Source organism: Meriones unguiculatus, chromosome 15 (assembly GCF_030254825.1).
Source record: "Meriones unguiculatus strain TT.TT164.6M chromosome 15, Bangor_MerUng_6.1, whole genome shotgun sequence".
NCBI classification, from domain to species: domain Eukaryota; kingdom Metazoa; phylum Chordata; class Mammalia; order Rodentia; family Muridae; genus Meriones; species Meriones unguiculatus.
Genome location: NC_083362.1, coordinates 71461042 through 71481169, shown reverse-complemented (window position 1 = coordinate 71481169; position 20128 = coordinate 71461042). Strand labels below are relative to the sequence as shown.

Here is a 20128-nt window from a genome sequence, read left to right as displayed (position 1 = left end):
ACACAAACACACATTCATACGCACACAACCTCCTTTTCCCATATTTTAATGACAGGATCTAGAAAATTCAACTATCACTGTTTGAAGCAGACACAGGATCCCATAGAACTGGAGTTTCAGAGAGTTGTGAACCACAATATAAGTGCTAGAATTAAACCTGGGTCCTCTGATGAGTTTTCAAAACTACTTTTTATAGAAAATTCATTTTTATAAAATGACTCTGACATCACAAAACAAAAACTAAAACCTTTAAAAAGTCAAGTAAATATCACATATTTAAAACAATGTGTTTGGTAATACTGGCACACACCTTTAATCCCAAAATTTGTCAGGCTTAATTCCAGTCTGATTTATTATACTGAATACCAGCCAGGGCTACATAGTGACAGTCTCCTCTTGCCCTCCTGGTCCTCTCCCCCACTCCCCCCACCAAAACAAAACAAAAGATAAAGAAGAATTAGAGGAAGAAGAAGAGCCCCAAGAGAACACTCTGAACTGTAACTGAATGTATGCTCACCACATCTGGTGTTTTTCCCGCCTGTGTATTGCCTGTCTTCTCCTCCGTTTCCATAGGGTCACTAAAATGAGAAAAGCCACTGATCAACACTTTAATAAGTCTCTTCTAAATAGAAAGCGCAGGCAATTTAGTTATAATACAGATCTGAACTATGTTTAAATTGTTCTACAAAAAAATAAATTTACTTTTTGAGTATTTTCAGTAAGACTCTAGCATCTCTAAGATGGAGGAAACAGTTATTAAATTTCCCCCAGATAAACTGTTTAAAAAACAAAAAAACAAATTTAGGTTAACAATATTCTTGAATAATAAATATAACAAAAACGGGGCAAAAAAAGTCCCATTCCCAAAATAGTCAGGTGGAGATGAACTACCAGTAGCTAAAAAAGTGTAAAGTAAATCATTCGGGATCCCCCAACTTTAAAACTAAACAGCTGATACTTCCTTCTGGGTCAAAGCACAATGCTATAGAGAAAACACTGGGCAGAGAAAACACGCTATCATTTTGTTTGCTACTTCACAAACATAATATAAGAGAAAGAAAGTTTTAGGGAACATTGAAAGTAGAAAAACAACCTTAAACAATCCACCTCTGTAAAAGTTTAGGAAACCTGAATTTAGTAAAATAAATCATAGAAAATGACTGAAGTAAAATCCTTATACAGCATTACTATATGCGAAAATTTATTTCAAGTAATGGACATCATAGGCATGATGGCACACGCCTTTAATCCCAGCATTAAGGAGGCAGAGACAGGTGGAGCTCTGTGAGTTTGAGGGCAGCCTGGACTACATGAGGAAAGAGGGCTAGCCAGGGTTACACAGTGAGACTTTCTTTAAAAAAAAAAAAAAAGATAAGAAAATAATTTAAGATGAAAAAGAGACTCAGATGGGGCTAAGGACATAGCTCATTCTGTAGTGTTTGCACAGTATGCATAAAGCCCTGGGTTCAATCCCCAGCACTACAGAAAACTGGGCACAGTGTCTAATGCCAACATCATCTCAGCACTCTGGCCAGCCTAAATACAGCTCCTGTCTCAAAACAAATGAGAATTAGAGAAAGTCAAAAATTAAAATACAACTAGCAGAAAATTACAGATGAGAAAAAACAACAACAACAATCATTTCAGAAAAGATTAACTCACAATGAAAATGACAGCAAATAAACAGAATGATTTTTAAAAAGAATTTAAGAATAAGCTGGTCATGGTGGCGCATGCATGTAATGCCAGCATTTGGGGAGGCAGAGGCAGGCAGAACTCAGTGAGTTCGAGATCAGCCTGGTCTACAAAATGAGTCCAGGACAGCCAGAGCTATACAAAGAAACGCTGTCACAAACAAACAAAACAAACAAAAGAAACTTCTATAAACAAATAGGGATATATACGGGGAGAGGGAGCAGAAAACTAAACTAAACTAAACTAAACTAAACGCTATTGCCCTCACATCAGGAACAAAGGATATTAATTTTCACTACTTCTATTCTAAAATGCAATGGAATTCCCAGTCAGTGTAGAAAAAAGGAGAAAGAGGAAGGTTTAGAGAGAGGGGGAGAAGTAAAATGGTCTCTATTGGTAGATGTATGATTTCTATGCAGAAATTTCTACAGAAGGATCTATTTTTAAAATTTTCTAAAGGTAAAAAAAAATGAAGAAAAGTACCATGTTTCTAGATTATGGGCTGAATATTGCCAGGGTTACAGGTTCAGTATTGTGAGATTTCAGTGAAGAGTTTCCACACAATCCCCAGTCAAAGTGCCCATAGGCTCACAGAAATCTACAATAGCCACAATGAAAAAAAGAATCAAACCGTGGCTCTGGGAGTTTGAAATGTATCTCAGTGGTAGAGTGTTTGGAAGAATATACAAGGATCCCCAGCAATGAGATAAAAACATCTTATAGTATCTATTTTAAGACATCATAAGTTTTAGTAATCAAAAAGATAGTACTCATATAAAGAAAGACAAACATATCAATGGAAGATGAAAAAAATCTTCCAAGAGCCTACAGAACAGTCCATTAAATTCTAAGCATTCAATGGCTCCTTCCCCCAACACTTCCAAAATACTTCATAGTCCTCCCCCAAACAACATGGCCAAGTACTACACAGCAATACTATCCTGGTACCAATCTCTATGGTAGTTTGCTTTCTATTTCTGTGATAAAGACCAGGACCAAAAGGAAAGGCTTAAATGTCCACCATGAGGGGAGTCAGAAAAGAAAGTCACGGAAGGAGCCTGGAAGCAGAACTAAAGCGGAGGTCGTGGAGCAGCACTGCTCACTAGCCTGGAGCAGCCAAGACATAGTGTAAGTCTCTGGTCTAAATGTACAATGTGCAGGGGAAACTGCACATTGTCTGAGTCTAAGATATTAATGATTTGGGTTTACTAGAAGTGCAAATCCCAGAACATTCCTTTCTAAATATCTAGTCCAGATGAATCTGAGACAATTATTTTGGCCCATGTATTTCACGTATTTTATTATAATTAAGTAGCCACAAGTATCCGACATGCATCCTGTAGCACCTATTTCTTTCTAGAAGAATCCACTTTGGTTGTCCTTATTTCCCCTATCATAGTGTAAAGTAGGGCACTATCATTAAACTTCACAATCTGTAAAACTTAACAGTTAAACTTATTTATTGTCAAAATCTACCCTCTAGGACTATTCTATTGAGCTCCCAGATAAGTGGAGATGTACAGTTAGCTCTGACACAGAAGAAGATACCTGTCTTTCTCTGATCCGGGCACAGTACCCGTATTGGTAGATCCAGGCACAGAAGCAATGGGGGTACCAACAGTTCGAAGATTCTGGATTACAGATGACAAAAACTGCTGGCTAGCACTTTCATACAAATCAAAACAAATCTGATAGGCCATCAGCAGGTTATCTTCCTTTACCAGCTTTTCTAAGATATCACTCACGGCCTGAGGATCATCTAAGAAAATTAAGCACTGAAATAGAGAAAAAGAACAAGCATATAGTAACTGAAAACTTCATATGCAAGGTACTCAGAGCACAACAAATAGTCCACAATTAAAACTGGAACATTTATCTAGTCTAGCATTCCATTTTGAAACCCAATATTAAGTAAGTTTTTCTTAAAAATCATATTCACAGTCCTATGCCTGGTGGCTAGCAAGTATTCAATATTAACTGCTGAATCTATTTTTTTTTTTGAGACAGGATCTCATTGTGTATCCCTGACTAGATAGCTGCCAGAACTTGGTATGTATGTAGACCAGGATGACCTCAAGTTCAAATAGGCATCTGCCTGGCTCGGCTGGGATTAAAGGTGCGTACAACCATACCCAGCAATCTTCACTCCTCTTTACCACATCCATAATTTATTTATTTGTTTATTTATTTATTTGGTTTTTCAAGACAAGGTTTCTCTGCAGACCTTCTCTGTAGATAGCTCTGGCTCTCCTGGAATTCTGTAGACCAGGCTGGCCTGAGGTGCGAGATCCCTGCCTCTGCTCCCTGAGCGCTGAGATAAAAGGTGTTCAGCACTGCTGTCTGGTCTTAAATTATATCCAGTACTCTTCAACCCGTATTTTCTCTATCACCATACAGTTTTACGAATCAATCATTCATTTAACACGTAGTGTACTGTGCTGGGCTAGAACAAGAGTAATCAAAATTATCATTTCAAAACTTTTCTCTTCTGTTAAAATATTCCATGTATTTAAACAAGATTAACCATTTAATAACTCAGTTTAATTTTTAAAAACTCAGTTTAAATGTTATTCCCTTGTAAGTAGAAATTTGTTCAATTTCAAGGAAAAATATACAGTCAAAATTACTATAAACTAAAAACAGAAAATAATAGAAACAAAGCAAGTGACCAGTAATAACTTACTTAATAACTTACAGTAATAACTTGCTTAAGTAAGGCAGAGTTAATGTACTGAATAACCACAGTAAGTCATTAAAGGTTACTAAAGGGAATAAAACACTGAAAGAATAAAACTGTCTATAAGGAAAGAAGTTGAACCAGAAGAAAGGGACAAAGAACAATTATATGAGCATTAAAAAAAAAAAAGTAACAGAACTCTAAAAACTAATATAAAGAAAAAGGAAATACAACATTAAATATTAAACTGACTTTGGGTAACATATAAAAAATTAACTTGGGGCTGGAGAGATGGCTCAGTGGTTAAGAGCACTGCCTGCTCTTCCAGAGGTCCTGAGTTCAATTCCCAGCAACCACATGGTGGCTCACAACCATCTACACCCTCTACTGCCCTCTTAGAGCACTAATATGCATTAAATAAATAAATAAATAAATAAAATCTTTAAAAAAAATTTTTAACTTAAAATCCTGTGTTGACTTGGAGCAATTTCAATGTAGACATTTTTGTCACCTGGTATTTTCTGTCTCAAATTGCATTCTGAATCATTTTTTAAAGGATATACATTTACACACACATAAGAGCACATTATAATAAATATGAAATAAATAAAATGCTATGCTCTTAAGCAGTATATAAAATATATACAGTGTATTAATTGCTTGAAGGTAAACCATGCATATCTCCAGTCAATGAAAGCTACTCAGACACTGAGAAGAATATAGTAGATCTAAATGTGCAATAAATTGGGAAAAATCTACCATTATCTTTAGGGAAAAGTCTATAAGAAGAGAAAGGGGGAAAAATCAGGCTTTATTTCATATTTTTCTATACTACTTGAAAATTTTAAGTGGTTCAGAAATTAAGAGATAAAATATAACCAATGTTTAGTTGTGTTTTAAGTGATGAGTTCATACATTATATCAAACTGAATAAAGAATATACATAAATACAAAGAATACATTGTAGCAAAATAATTTTTAAATGGTGAGATTCCATTCATCAGTAAAAGGAATATAAACCATGTATTTATCCTCACAGGAGTATAAAGATCAACTGAGTTACCATATGAAGCTACCACAGAAACTCAGCGTAACAAAGTGCAACACATATGCTCTGACATGCAGCGGTACAACACGTAAAGGAAACCAGAGTCAGCACCTGACAAACATTGATGAAGTCGGGCTTCTCCAAGTTCATGTAGATTTTAACCAGGACTCTTAATACTTTATTGCGAAACTGCTTATTCTGCATTAAAGACATGCAGAGTTTGAGGCTGTAAGCTAGCATTCCTGGGACATCATTCTGAAAGACATAATTTAAAGACAGCACTTTTTAGTCTTTATATATATTCAGAAACAAAACAGTTTAATTTCCACCCCTCCCCCCCTTTTAGAAGACAGGCTTTCTCTGTGTAGCCCTGGCTGTCCTGGAACTCACTCTGTATCCAGGATGCTCTGTATTCAGAAACCTGCCTGCCTCTGCCTCCCAGTGCTGGGATTAAAGGTGCCAACACCACCCAACTATGATTTAAAAGTAACAAAACCCTAAAAAGAAACAAAACAAAACACTAAAAAAAAACCAGGCACAGTGGTACACATCCATGATCCCACCCCTTGGGTGATGAAGAAGGAAGAATCAGGAATTCAAATTTGAGGCCAGACTGGCCTGCATGTGACCCTATTTCAGAAAAACAAGAAAACCAAACCAAAATCCAAAAAGGAGTGAAACAATTTATACTACTTACAGGCCAATCAGGACGTCACTAAGTGAAGACTGTAACAGCCATACTACTGTTATCAAATGCTGTGCTTTGCAACTGCCTCCTACCTTGCTGCGAGAGCCCCTCTGACCAGCTAATGCATATTCACTCAACGGTCAGAAAGCATGGTACAGAGCTATCACCAGGTCTCTCACTCTGTTTGATGCTCTTGTTAAATGGCCTCGGTGTCAAATTCCTTCTCAGTGGTGATGTTTATACGCATAGGTTGGTGGGGCTATCAACCCTGGTCAGAGAAGCTTCTTTTTGCAGTGGCAACAGCCAATGCAGAGACTTATAACCGGCCAAAGTGTTGGTTTATAAATAAATGACTGTTGAGTGTTTAGCTCTAAACAGGACATTTCTATCAACCATTCAGGGAACACTGAGGAATAGAAAACACAGAATATTAGAGCTGAAGGGTTGAGAGAATTGGGGAGACTGCAAAATGCTGTGTTCTGGACATGATATGACCACTGTATTAATGAATTCACAGCAGCTTTGGTCACCTGTACAAGATCTGCACAGGCTCAAGCCAGTCAACGCTCTCACATGGATGGGGAAAAGGCTCAGGGACTCTAACTCTAGCCAAGGAGCTATTGGCAATTGATGGATGCTGAAGAAGGAAAGTCATTTTTCTTTGGGGGTGTGATACTGGTGGACTGCCATGCTCAGCTGGAGGACCCTACACCCACGCACATGCAGAAAGCACTAATCAAACTCCATAAGTTACAAAAGGAAGGACAGGCTGGTCAGGTGACTCAGTAGGTTGACTCCTCAAGACTCACATGGAAGAAGGAAAGAACAACTCCCATTACCTTCTGGCTTCTATGCATGCACTGTAGTAGCACATGAGTGCTCCTTACAGACACACAAATAAAGTGTAATGAAAAAAAGGAGGTCATGAGATGAGAAAGAGATACACTGGGGACACCTAGGAGTATGAAGAGGAAGGTGGGAGTGGATATGATTTAGATACACTGCGTACATGTATGAAACTGTCAAGAGAATCAATAAAAAGAATTCTAAAAATGGTATGGCCAGGCAGTGGTGGTGCATGCCTTTAATCCCAGCACTAGGTAGGCAGAAGTAGGAGGATCTCTTGAGGCCAGCCTAATCCACAGAGTGAGTTCCAGGACAGCTAAGACTACACAGAGAAACCCTGTCTCAAAAAACCAAAACAAACCAAACCAGAGTTTGCATTTGAACACCCTGTTTTGTTGACTTCCCATAAATCCCAAACTCTAAAATGACATTCCTACTCACAGATTCCAGTATAGTCTTCTCAAAGACATCTAGTCTCCTGGTCTCCAGAGCAATACCGACCGCTTGCTTATACTTGTGATCATCAAGACATCGCTGGAACATTTTGTTCACGATGCCTTCCAATCTCTGGTCGATAGGTTTTTTTTCTCCTTCAGGCAAATCTGCATTTTCTACACACTGTTTGGTATAATGATCAATGCATTTTGCTATGGAGAAAACAAAATTACTAATTATTTTGTAAACTGGACCAAACTAACAGAAAACAAGACAAAACAATGTCTACATTCATGATCACAAACACTATAAGTAAACACTTTAAAATATGAGAACTTACACTTTCAAATAAGTAATTTTTATGATAGTTACAAAGGACTACACATCAACACCAACAAAGCTGATACTATTCCAAACATCAGTAACTATTCTGACCAAAATTATATCAATTTGATTAAGTCAAGAGTTGGCTAACAGTTGCTGTTTCGTTTTTTAAAGAAATACATACTTGTCATTACAAAGAATATTTTAAAAGGCCTGTAACAGCTATTACCACAAAGAATATATTATACTTTACATCTGAAACTAGGTATCCTGGGATTAATAACTGTATGTAAATCATCTTTGTAGAACAATGGTGCCACAGGCTCAAAAAGCAACTCCAAAGAATGCCAAATGCTTTTCAAGCAATGGCAGAAAATCAGAAAAAAAAAAAAAAAAAAAAAAAAAAAAAAAAAAAAAAACTAAACAAAAAAACCAACAAAACAACAACAACAAAAAACCACCATCTTAGCCTGATATGGAACCTATATCCCCAAGGAGTGCCTGAAAATTCATGCAGGAGCATATATGCTCAACCTGACTTCCACATTTCATAATGATTAGTGTGGCCAGAGACATACTGAAGGGTACCCTACCAATGGCACAACGGATGAGAAACACATGCACAGGTGAAATCATGTCTTAAACATTCTAGAGAAACTAAAACTAGGCATTTTCCTGAGCTGCCTTACACGTCACCTACAGAGTGACCACACACACACACACACACACACACACACTCCACTTTCTTCACTTGTTTGTCTTTGAAAAGACAAGAAAAGGTACCATGTCAAGAATAGTTTAGTTCCAAACCTTGGGGAAGAGAAATAACTACCACAAAGAATTGTTAGCTCAGTAGATGATGCAAGTTAAATGAGTCTCTGTATGGGGGATAGCAATAGACTTTTATAAACTAGGTACACTGTATTTAGGGTTCATCTAGGTAGAACTTGTGAAAGTTTAGATCAGTTAATAAGAATAAACTAATATCAAAGCCGGGCGTGGTGGTGCATGCCTGTAATCCCAGCACTCAGAAGGCATAGGCAGGCAGATCTCTGAGTATGAGGCCAGCCTGGTGTACAAAGGGAATTCAGGACAGCTAGGGCTACACAGAGAAACCCTGTCTCAAAAAACCAACCAAACAAAAAACCTTTCACTTTACAAGTAGATAATCTCAGATCTCTGTTAGAGTGACAGACTACGACACCAATATTTCTAAAATCAACAAATAAGCCAGACATGGTGGCACATACTACAATCCCAGTACTTGAGAGGTGGAGACAGGAAGATCAAAAGTTTGAGGATATCCTGGGCTACAAAGTGAGTTCTAAGCTGTACTGGGCTACATACATAACAAAACCCATCTCAATAAACAAACAAAAAATAACAATAAGGGTTTTAGAGTGAGTCAATCTAGGTTTTAATTTCTTGCCTTTTATTTAACAACCATGTACCTTTTCATCTTAAAGCCCCATTTTCTCATTTGGACAACAAGGCTAGCTCTTCATAGGTCAGCTGTGGAACAAATGAAGACTATGAAGAATGACCACCATGGTATGAAGAGTGACTAAAACACTTCCTGTATTAGCAGCAATTATATATGATAGTTGTAGCAGATGCCTATGGTAATCTCAGCACTCAAGGGCCAGAGGCAAGAGGATTCTGAATCCAGGACCAGCCTGCTATATACTGAAATCCTGTCTCTAACAAATAAAAAGAAGTCAGACAAGAAATTTATAAAGATTAGTTTTATTTAATTGGTTACTCAAACTGTTCACTGGACTGGAGATGACTGTCACTGTTGAGATAAGCTGTACTCAGCAGGAAGCTGATGGAAACACATAGCCTGTTTAACAGTATTAGATGATAATGAACATCCAATTAAACTAAAATCTAGCAACATCATATCAAAGTGAATAAAAAGGCTATATCGACTAGAGCAAGAAGACATCTGCAAGATCAAAACCTTAATAGATGGAAGATAATTACCTATTATAGTCTCCACATATTCAGAATTATCATTGACATTGAAGAGGTCGCCTGCTCCAAGAGCATAATTCAGAGACTCCTCAAAAGCCCCCAGATGATAAAATACTTTAGATGCCACCAAGGCTGCAAACTGTCGACTACGGAAACCTTCATCTTCATATAAAACTTCTCTGAAAAAAATAAGGAAAGGTAGGCCTTGTTTAACATATGGTCTTCCTGAAAACTCAAAATTTAACCACTCAAGCCACAAATTAGTAGATTCCTAAATGAGTTAAGTAAGCAATTCTACTTTACCCAAATTTATAGAAATAAAGTATTTTCTTACATTTTGTCTACAGACTCAGAAATTTCTGCCCAGAAATCATTGACAACTGCATTCAATTTGTGTAGTGCAAATTCCTGTAAAATAAAACAAAACTGAATTTTAAAGACTTAACACCATGCTTCTTTATAGTGTCCACTGGTCAGTCAGGTGGTGCATGCCTTCTAATCGCAGGAAGCAGATGCAGGTGAATCTCTACAAGTTCTAGGCCAGCCTGGTCTCAGAGAGTTCCAGGATAGCCAAGGCTATGTAGAAGGAGCCTGACTCAAAAACAAAAAAGTGCCCACAAATTTATAGCCAAATTCTCAGTAATATTTATTTTAAAATTTCATGTCTAACAAATACATAAATTCGGAATGTACTTTTTAAAACTTAGATTATCCTTTTCTGGTTTTGTTTTCAAACATAAAACAGTGAACTATGCATGGATTATTTCTTACAGTGAACTCTTTCTTCTTCGAATATACAAGACTCCAGGTTGCTAGCTTACGTTACATGAGTACAGGTGTCTACAGACCTTGGCAGAACATTCTACTTTTTTTTTTAACTTTAAGAATAGTTGTTTTATTACATTTATTTAGATGTGTGCATGTGTATGTGCGTATCCATGTGCCACAGTGTGCTTGTGGGGGTCAAAAAACAATTTTGTGGGGGTCACTTCTCTCCTACCATATGTGTTCTGGGGGTCAAACTCAGGTTGTCAGGCTAGGCAGCAAGTGCCTTTTACCTGTTGTCTTGTCTGCCCAATATTCCAAAGTTTTGTCAAGTGAAAATAAATATGTGACACAGAAGAAGCAATGTTTTGTGCTTATTGTTGCTAATAAAACTGGAAGGTTACTCATGTGCCATTTTACTATCTGCAGCCCATAAATTAATTTCTAGAATCAAAATATCGTCTTTTCTAGCTAGAGCTCAACAACTGGCTACCGGCTATAGAAGGCTACTTTAAATGATAGGAAATGTAAAGATATCTCAAAACCAAAGAAGCTTCATAGACTTCATGGTAAGCTCAGGGACTTTCTTCAACCCGCACCTTAAGCTGTGGCTCTTCTTCATCCAGAAGAGAAATGATCCCAGCTGTAAGACAAAAGATATAATACCACAGTTAGGAAACACTCTCATGCAGATAGACACCAATATGTGGTCAAAAACTACCAATGGGGCGATGCTCACTGGGTAAAGTGCTTGCTGCAAAACCGAAGGACCAGAGATGGATCCCAGCGCCCATGTAAAAAGATGGGCATGACCCTAGTGCTGCGAAGGGCAAGGCAGAAAGAAGCAGATGCCGTCTCAAAAACGATGGACAGTGACAGAAGATGCCTGCTGCCAGCCCCTGACCTGAGTTAACCCTCTAGCGCTCACTTAAAAGCTAGGTATAAAGCCAGCACACACACTGGCAGGTACCCAGAGCTTGCTGACCAGCTAGTCTAGACCACTGGTGAGCTCTGGGCTCAGTGTGACCCTGTCTCAAAAAGCAAAGTGAACAGTGATGGAGGAAGACATATGACATTATTAACCTCTGGCCTCTACATTCACTGGCACATATGTGTGCGTGCATACACAAAACACACTCACATATATACTGCATATATACAGAAAACAGAAGACAAGGAAAAAATTATTTTTCATTGGAGAAACTATTATTATTATTTAGAACTGTGGAAGTTAATGGGGTTAGGGAGATAGCCAAATAGGTAAGCATGCTTGCTTAGAAAGCATGAAGACCGGAGTTCAAATTTCCACATGGCCACATGCACCAGTTACCCAGCACTGGTGGAATCAGAGCAGAGACAGGAGGATCACTGTCCTCCTTCAGGCTTGCTAGCCTGTAGCTGAGAGAGAGAGAGAGAGAGAGAGACCCTGTCTCAGGAGAACAAGGCAGACAGAGGGGGGAGGGAGGGTGGAAGGAAAAGGGAGACAGTGACAGAGGCCATGAAGAAGCAAGCTAACAGCCAATGTACTCCTCAGCCTCTGTATATACGCAGGAGCACACACCTGGCCATATACCACACATATACTCCCACACTCTCACACATACCACCAACTTTTTACTGTGTGTGTGCATGGCGAACATGTGTGTGCCATAGCATACATGGAGGTCAGAGGACAACTGGTGGAAGTTGGTTTGTCCTTTAACCACATGGGTCCTTGGTATCAAACTCAAGTCATTAGGCTTGGGGCAAGTGCCTTTGGCCACTGAGCCATCTCAGTGGCCCATAAATAAAAACATTTAAAATAACGGTAAAAGCTTATATGTTGGAGCCTTTAGATTTATCTGTGTCAATATTAAAAATCTCACCAACCAGGAGATATCACCTTTGGCCCTGCCCAGAGATTTTGAAAGTACAACTCTTGGTCCAACAATGTTACTAGCACTTGGGAACTTACTAGAAGTGTAAATTCTTGGTCTTCCCCAGACCCAGGAATAAAGTTTCCCAGTGGGTCTTGTGCTCACTACACTTTGATGACTATTCACTTAGATACTGACCAAGCCAGGAAAATTTTCTATACAACTTTAGAATAAAACTTATTCACACAAAAGAAACCAACAACTGCTGAGTGTGGTGCTACATGCTATCATCCTAGCTGTGGAGACAAAGGCAGGAGAATCCCAACTTTGAGACTGATCCAAAATTAAAGTAAGTAACAGAAAAAAGTTCATTTCAATTATTTCAACGTGCCCACATTAAAGCACCCTCTTCCTATCACAAATAACAGACTGTAAACATTTACTTTTACATTTCCCTATTTATTGTGTGTGTGAGCACACAGGCCACAGTGCACACAACTTTCACAACTTGTGTGAATCAGTTCTCTCCTTCTCCCAGTTGGATTCCAGAAACTGAATTCAGGTCATCAAGCTTGGGGGCAAGAGCCCTTACCCACTCAGCCGTGGTGCTGGCCCACAAAGAAGAAATTTCACTAAATGATGAACAGTCTCAGCAAGCACAGCGTCTACCACATCCTCACTCAGCTGAGTGTCAGCAGCAATGAGACAAAAGAAAGCTGAGTTTTCCCAAAAAACACAAGACAGTTCTTGGAATATATAATAGGAAATTCCATTCTTGTACTATAAATACAACTGAATTTTCTCAAATATGTTTCTCATATTGGTAATAAAATCATTCTGGAACACCGATACTGGTTAATTAAAAAGTTTCCTGTCATTTTCATTTGAAGAGTTTAGTTTAGTTACCTCTTTCATCTGGTAAATACAGTTTTGGCAAACAGCTCCAAGAGTTTTGGGGAAGCCACAAAGGAAAGGTACAATGGTTAGCAGTAAAATGAAGGTACCTCACTGTTCTAAAAGCAGAAACCTTGGCATGACACATCCAGAAAAAAAGAGGAGAAAAGATAAACTTAAAATGAAACCATTTTAACCACTTAATGCCTTAGTTGATTACTGACACACTTTTATTGTACTAAAAAAAATGTAATTATTGTGTGGGGGACGGCAGGATGCGGAACAAATGGCGGACCAGAACAGCTGACATGCAGAATGGCCATTGAGTAGGATAACACTTGACTCTAAAGACTCCGATTACCTATCACATGCAATGTTGCACTGGAATGGCTTCTTTATCAGAAGAGCTGGATCTCTGGACTTTCCTATGTGGTTTCAACTGTGACTGTTTCTTACATGGTACCCTGGCACAGCATGTCAGCCTTCCGATGGAACACAACTAAATCAAATATGCTATATATGTCTACACTAATATTTCCTACTTAAAGATAAAACAGAATCCAACTCTGGATAGGCAAAGACCTAAGTGCTTTTCAAAAATTTGTATGGAGCTGGAGAGATGTTCAATGGTTAAGAGCACTGGCTGCTCTTGCAGAGGACCAGGCAGGGTTCAGGTCCCAAAACCCTGTGACAGTTTACAACCATCTGGAATTCCAGTCCTGATGGATCCAATGCCCTCTTTTGTCTCTACGGGTACTAGGTACTCAGGTGGTACATATACATACATGAAGGCAAAACATTCACACACATAAAAATAAATAAACCTGAATAAAAATAAAAGCTTATGTCATAACAGGAACTCAGCAGATACTGTGTTAAATTGTTGATTCAATTAATGGCAATGTTTCCATATTATTTATCAATATAGAGGTATGTCCTGGAAGTATTACTTGAAAGTTGAAAATGGTCAATTTAGGATGTCAGAAGAGGATAAAGAGTAGAAAACTACTATTTTAAAGTTTGTCATTACTTCCTCTATTTGCTAGTATTAAATATAACCCATTCAAATTCATGCTTCCTTCCAGTAAATAAGTATTAATGTCTTTGTCCCCATTCCCTTTCACAAACCTCTTGAAAAAAACAAAACAATATAAAAACCCAAAATGGTCTATATTAGCCTCTTAGTCACAACTGTTTTTAGTGACTAACGTGTCCGGTAAGTAAATGAATGACTATATTGCCACAGTAGAACCATGACTCTAGGGACTGGACAGCTAAGAGCATTGGCTGCTCTTCCAGAGGACCAGGGTTCAATTCCCAGCACCCACATGGCAGCTCACAACTGTCTATAGTTCCTATTCCATGGTATCTGACACCCTTATACAGACATATGTACAGTTAAAACACCAATGAACATATAATAAAAATAAATAAATTACAGAACCCCAACTCTGGCCTGTAAAGTACTTGGGGTAAGTCCTAAGCCCAGGTCCTAAGCCAAATTGAGCTGACAGGAAAAAAGTGACAAAAAGGTTGGAACAGAAACTGACAATTCAATAAACTCAAATGATAGGTATAAATGTATATGTTATCATCCCAGTATTTCAGGGTAGGATCTCCAAAATCCTTAGTCCTGAAACCACAAAGAGGGTAAAATTTCCTTATATTCCTACTAAGTCCTGTTTCAGTCTGCTCTAAAAACTCAAGAGAACCCATTTTCTCATTCAAGACATAGTTTTTAACATTAGCCACACACTTAGCAGTGTCCTGAGAATTATGTAAACAGGTTTCCTGCCCAAAATCCTACCATGGAGTTCAGTATAACAGCATTAAGGCAAAATTAACACGGTTATTACAGAATAGTGCACAGAAGAAGTAGCTGCCAATGGGGAGTCAGAATGTTTTAATAGAGTGATTAGGTTGAGATAAACATTGAAGATCTAAGACACCTTGTGAAAGAAAAGGCTAAGTGGGAACAGAATGTACAAGAACTCTTAGAAGAGAAACTGTCTTGTGTGATTATGGTATAATGAGAATGATACTATTACCATCACTGATACACTTGAGAAGAAACACTACACAAAGTTTCCAAAGCAAATTCCAGGAACTAAAAGGGACTTAGAAAAAGCATTGGTAGAAAAACAAAAGTCTTGAGTCTAGTATAATAACCCAGGCAAGAGGTGAAAGTGGCCTTGACCGCAGTCCAAGGGAGGTAGCTATTTCTGGGACCACTCTTAACAGTACTCAACTAAGTACCCACAGAATTATGGTCAGTAAAGCCAACCAACACTCTGAAGACCATCGGTACTGACTGGGCCTAAGCCTGTATTTACAAGTGGCAGAAAATCTAGTATTTGCCTCCAGAGTCATGGGGGGGGGGGGGCGGTGGGGGAGGAAATGATCCCTTTGATGGGAACTAAAAGTCATTTGTAACTAACTTGTAATCATTTGTATCCATCAGGACAAAAGTCTAACTTTTAAGTACAGGCAACATTTCTTCATGTGCTAGAAAATAACCATCACAGGGTTTACTCATAAACACCTTTAATCCGAGCCCCTGAGAGGCAGAGGCAGGGGAATCTTGTGAGTTTGAGGCCAGCCTGGTCTACACAGTGAGTTCCAGGACAGCCAGAGCTAACACAGTGAGACCGTGTCTGAAAAACAAACATCCAAACAAGTACAGAATAAAAAGGACAACCAAGAAAGGGTATGAAAGCAGCCAAGTATGAGAAAGCACCAGGCCTGGGGACAGCTATGTATATATAAATCAGACAGCCTGCAGAGGGGGCCTTGAAAAATCTCCATCTAAAAGTTCGTCTCCACACCTTCCCGTTCAATAGCCACCACAAGCATCTGCGTTTAAAACCACACAAGTATGTTGACATCGGCTTTGCAGTCCTGGGCATCTGAACACACACAGTAAGTAAGCCGGCTCTCCATTCAATGCTGCCTTCACGGAATGAAGTTCTTAAGTGAATACGGTGGCCCTAGAAACCAGCCACCTCAAACCGAATTTCGGACTTCCAGGAGAAGCTATCTCAAGCCCAAGGCAGACGCACGGAGTGTAGCAGTTAAGATGCCAGGCCAGGAGCTGCTATGCCAGCCTTACGATGGCACAGGGACCCACCCCAAACCAAAACACCCGCGGGGAAAGACGGGGGGTCACTCGGCCGAGAAGCGGACGGAGAGAATAAAGGGAATCCCTGGGCGGTCCAGGGACCGCCTAGGAGCCCGTTCTGGTCCTGGCACGGGGGTGTGGCTGGAGAGGGATGTCCAGGTGGTCACCTGGTCCTATCCCTACGAACCCACAGGGCCTGCGGTGGTCCGGCCAGCCTCCCAGCCCTTGACCCCGGGGTGGGCCTCGGGCAGAGGGGCCGCACAGGCCGCCGCTCGACCCGGAGGTGCCCAGTCACCCGCCCTGACTCAGCTAAACGCCGGCGCGGCGGCGACTCCTCCCTGGGGCGCCTGTTCCCGGCAGCGCTCACCGGCTGAAGTGATCATGGTTGCGCCCTGCACTCGCCGGTCCGCTCCTCCACAGTCCTGGCCAAGCCCTAGATCTGTCAGCACAGGGCCCGCTCACTCCGCCGCGCCTCCAGGTTCCCGGGTGCGCTGCTCAGTCAGTCCCTTCCACAGGCCGCCGGCTCGCTTCTAGCCGAGGACCCCGCCCGCTCTGGGGCTGCCCACATCGCCGCCTGAGGTGCGGCGCAAATTCACTTCCACCCCTGCGTCTTCTGTGCAGCGGCCGCCCCTCGAGACCATGCAACGGGGCAAAAAGCATGCAGTTGTTTTTTTATAACTCTCCGTGAGGTCGGCGCTCTGGCAGGTCGGGAGCGAGCATTCATTTGCACCTGCCGTCAGGCTTCAAAATAGACACCCTGGCAAAGAGAGGCCCACTCATCACCCGCCATTGCTAAGAGAAAGGGTGTCAGGGAAGGTAGAAGGCAATGCTCGCAGCGCCACCTATTGCCGTGGCGGTCTCATTGCAGTAATACCCGCCATCCCAAGTGTAGCCAAGGGTTCTCTTAGAAACCTGTGTCAAAGAAAGAGCTGCTGTCTAAGTGGGGAAAGATGGTGGTGGGACACGACTGGAGAGATGGCTTGGTCGGTTAAGTAGTTGTCATGAAAGCATGAGGACCCAAGGTTGAGTTTGGATCCCCAGGGCCGATATAATCCCAGTACTGGAGGAAGTGGAGTCAGGTGGAGCTTGCTGGCCGGCCTGTCTAGCTAGATGGTGAGCTCCAGGTCCAGTAAGAGACCCTATTTCAAAAAATAAATTGGCTGGGTGTAGTGGCTCACGCCTTTGATCACATCGGAGGTAGGCAGATCTCTGTGGGTTCTAGGCCAGCCTGGTCTACAAATGAATTCCAGGTCAGCCAGTGCTACGGAGTGAGGCTGTGGAGGGTGGAGGGGGCCGGTGAAAAAGCAATTAAGGAAGACACCCAGGGTTAATCTCCAGCTTACTTGCACTTACACACGTTAGGCGCAAACTTGCCTCCATTTCTGCAGCCTCCACCTCCGGAGGAGTCTCCCCGCTCCCCAAATACGAACACTGTACATACAAAATAGATTTTCCAGGTGTCAGACGGGGTGGCACACGCCTTGGAAGGCAGTGGTAAGCAGATCTCTGTGAGTTCCAGGCCAGCCTGGTCTCCATAGCGATTCCAGTCAAGTCCGGGTCATATAATGAGACTCTGTCTTGAACGGGCTTTCAGAGGACCCAAGTACCGTTCCCAGCACCCACATCAAGCAGCTCACAACTACTTGTAACTCCAGCTCCAGAGGATCTGATGCTCTCTTCTGGTCTCCACAAGTACATGCACTCATGCATGCACACACACACAATTTTCTGGGCTGAAGAGATGGTTCAGCAGTTAAGAGCACTGGCTGCTCTTCCAAAGGACCCAGTTTCAATTTCCAGCACCCACATGGCAGCTCATAACTGTCTGTGATTCCAGGTCCAGGCGATCTGACACCCTCATGCAGACACACATAAATTAAATAAATGATTAATTATAAAAGAAAAAGCCTGCCTCCAAAATACAAAAACCTCACAGTACTTTATAATGATAATTAATTGATAATTAATCAATCTATTATCAATGAACAACCAAGAATTGGGGGTGGGGTCTTATAATAGCACAGGCTGTCTTCAAAGTTACTATGGCTGAGGAGGACCTTGAACTTCTGATCCTCCTGCCCTTCAGCCGGAAAATGTAGAGATCACATGTGTGCGCCACCATATCTGGTTTCTGCTGTGCTGGGGACTTGAACCTAGGGCCTCATGCATACTAGATAAGCACTTTACCCACTGAGCTACGTCCACAGCCCCCACAGAGACTCTTAAAACTTTACTTCTGGAATAGCTATTACTGTACATTTACATGTTTCAAAAAGCAGAAATATGGCTGGGCCTGGTGGCTCGTGCCTTTAAACCCAGCACTTGGGAAGGTAGAGGCAGGGGATCTCTGTAAATTCAAGGTCAGCCTGGTCTATAGTGAGTTCCAGGACAGCCAGAGCTATATAAAGAGACACTGTCTCAAAATAAATAAATAAATAAATAATCAGAAGTATGTGGTACTATAAAGGAAAAAATATGTCGAAGGAAGAAACAATGGCATGGATTCATTCCTTCTCCTAGCATTTGCTTCCCTCCCCTCCTAGCAATGAGTTCCTAACATATCTTCAGAACTTTAAAGTGGCAGTTGCAACTTTTACTTATTCTTTTTCAATTAAAAAACTATATGTATGGATGGTGTGTGCATGTGTGTGTGTGTGTGTGCGTGTGTGTGTGTGTGTGTGTGTGTGTGTGTGTGTGTGTGCGTGCGTATGTGTGTGTGTGTGTGTCCTTGGAGGCCAAAAGTGAGAATCAGGTCCCTTGGCACCGGAGTTACTGATGGTTGTGAGCTGCCATGTGGGTGCTGGGAATCAAAGCTTGGTGCTCTGGAGAGCAGCCAGTGTTCTTAGCCACGGAGCCATCTCTTCAGTCAGACATTTACTCTCGTACAGCAGTTTCGACAGCAGATTTGCTTCATTGGTCCATGCTGAGAAAATTCTGTGGTAAACAGTGATGTGTGTGTGGTGGGAAATGGCTGGGAACTGAACCCAGGGTCTTACTCTACCAGTTATTCCCACCCCTGGCAAATAGTACTGTTTATGCCGCTAGCTTCGTACCAGGAAGCTACTCTTTAGATAGCAGCGACTGAAGCCTATTTCTACACCTTCTCAAAACACTCTAATGGAGTGAAACAGATCAATGTTTTGCAGTTGCCAGCCAGTTAAATGTGACTGGTGACATACTTGAGCATATGTGTGAACTTTTAATAATTTAGTATTCTGAAGCCATACTTGCTGAAAGCAAGCTTATTCGAAGGGCCCTCGACTCAAATCGAAAGGCACTGACCAAAGAGGTGTGTGTGAAAGGGGAGTGCATAAAAGTAGCCTGAGTGCTTGGGGGCCAGTTCTGCAGAGATACCTCCACAGAAAGACACTTGTGTGTTCCCAGGCCCCCAGAGATGTCATAAGCAAATGCCAACAAGTAACACAAAAGAGTGGGGTGAAGACCCAGCCTGCCTTCATCTTAGGCCATCTTACAGTAAAGACAAACTAGGCTCATTCCTCTTTATGGTTAAACCTCTGTTTCTCAAGGATTGGGCTATGCCCCACCTGTAACCTTAACTACAAACGGTTCTGTCCTGCTTGTCCAGGAATGGCAATCGTGTCTGTGTTTCAGGAAGTTGCTTATGACCCTCTTGCAACCCTGCCTTTGTCTCGAAAACTTACATGACCACCTTTGAGTACCTGCATCTAACGACTACCTCGTTATGTCCACCTTGCAACCCTGCCTTTGTTTCAGGAGGTCCTTAGGATTAACTTGTTACGCTTGTGTTTTACTCCTGTAGCTCCCTCCTATTTTGCCTACCAAA

The 20128-nt window shown here is 41.0% G+C and overlaps 1 protein-coding gene across 1 annotated transcript in view; it reads right to left on the bottom strand.

Annotated features, from left to right (window-relative positions):
- Positions 1-16879, bottom strand: part of Psmd1 (proteasome 26S subunit, non-ATPase 1) — a 68929-nt gene extending 52050 nt beyond the window's left edge. Inside the window, exons 1-8 of the mRNA XM_021649730.2 lie at positions 16691-16879; positions 11055-11098; positions 10025-10098; positions 9700-9869; positions 7396-7601; positions 5532-5675; positions 3244-3470; positions 518-578 (exon numbers count right to left, since the gene is read on the bottom strand). Coding sequence (XP_021505405.1) covers positions 518-578; positions 3244-3470; positions 5532-5675; positions 7396-7601; positions 9700-9869; positions 10025-10098; positions 11055-11098; positions 16691-16706 — 942 coding nt within the window. The 5' untranslated portion in view covers positions 16707-16879. The remainder of the gene's footprint in view (positions 1-517; positions 579-3243; positions 3471-5531; positions 5676-7395; positions 7602-9699; positions 9870-10024; positions 10099-11054; positions 11099-16690) is intronic.
- Between the last annotated feature and the right edge of the window lie 3249 nt (positions 16880-20128).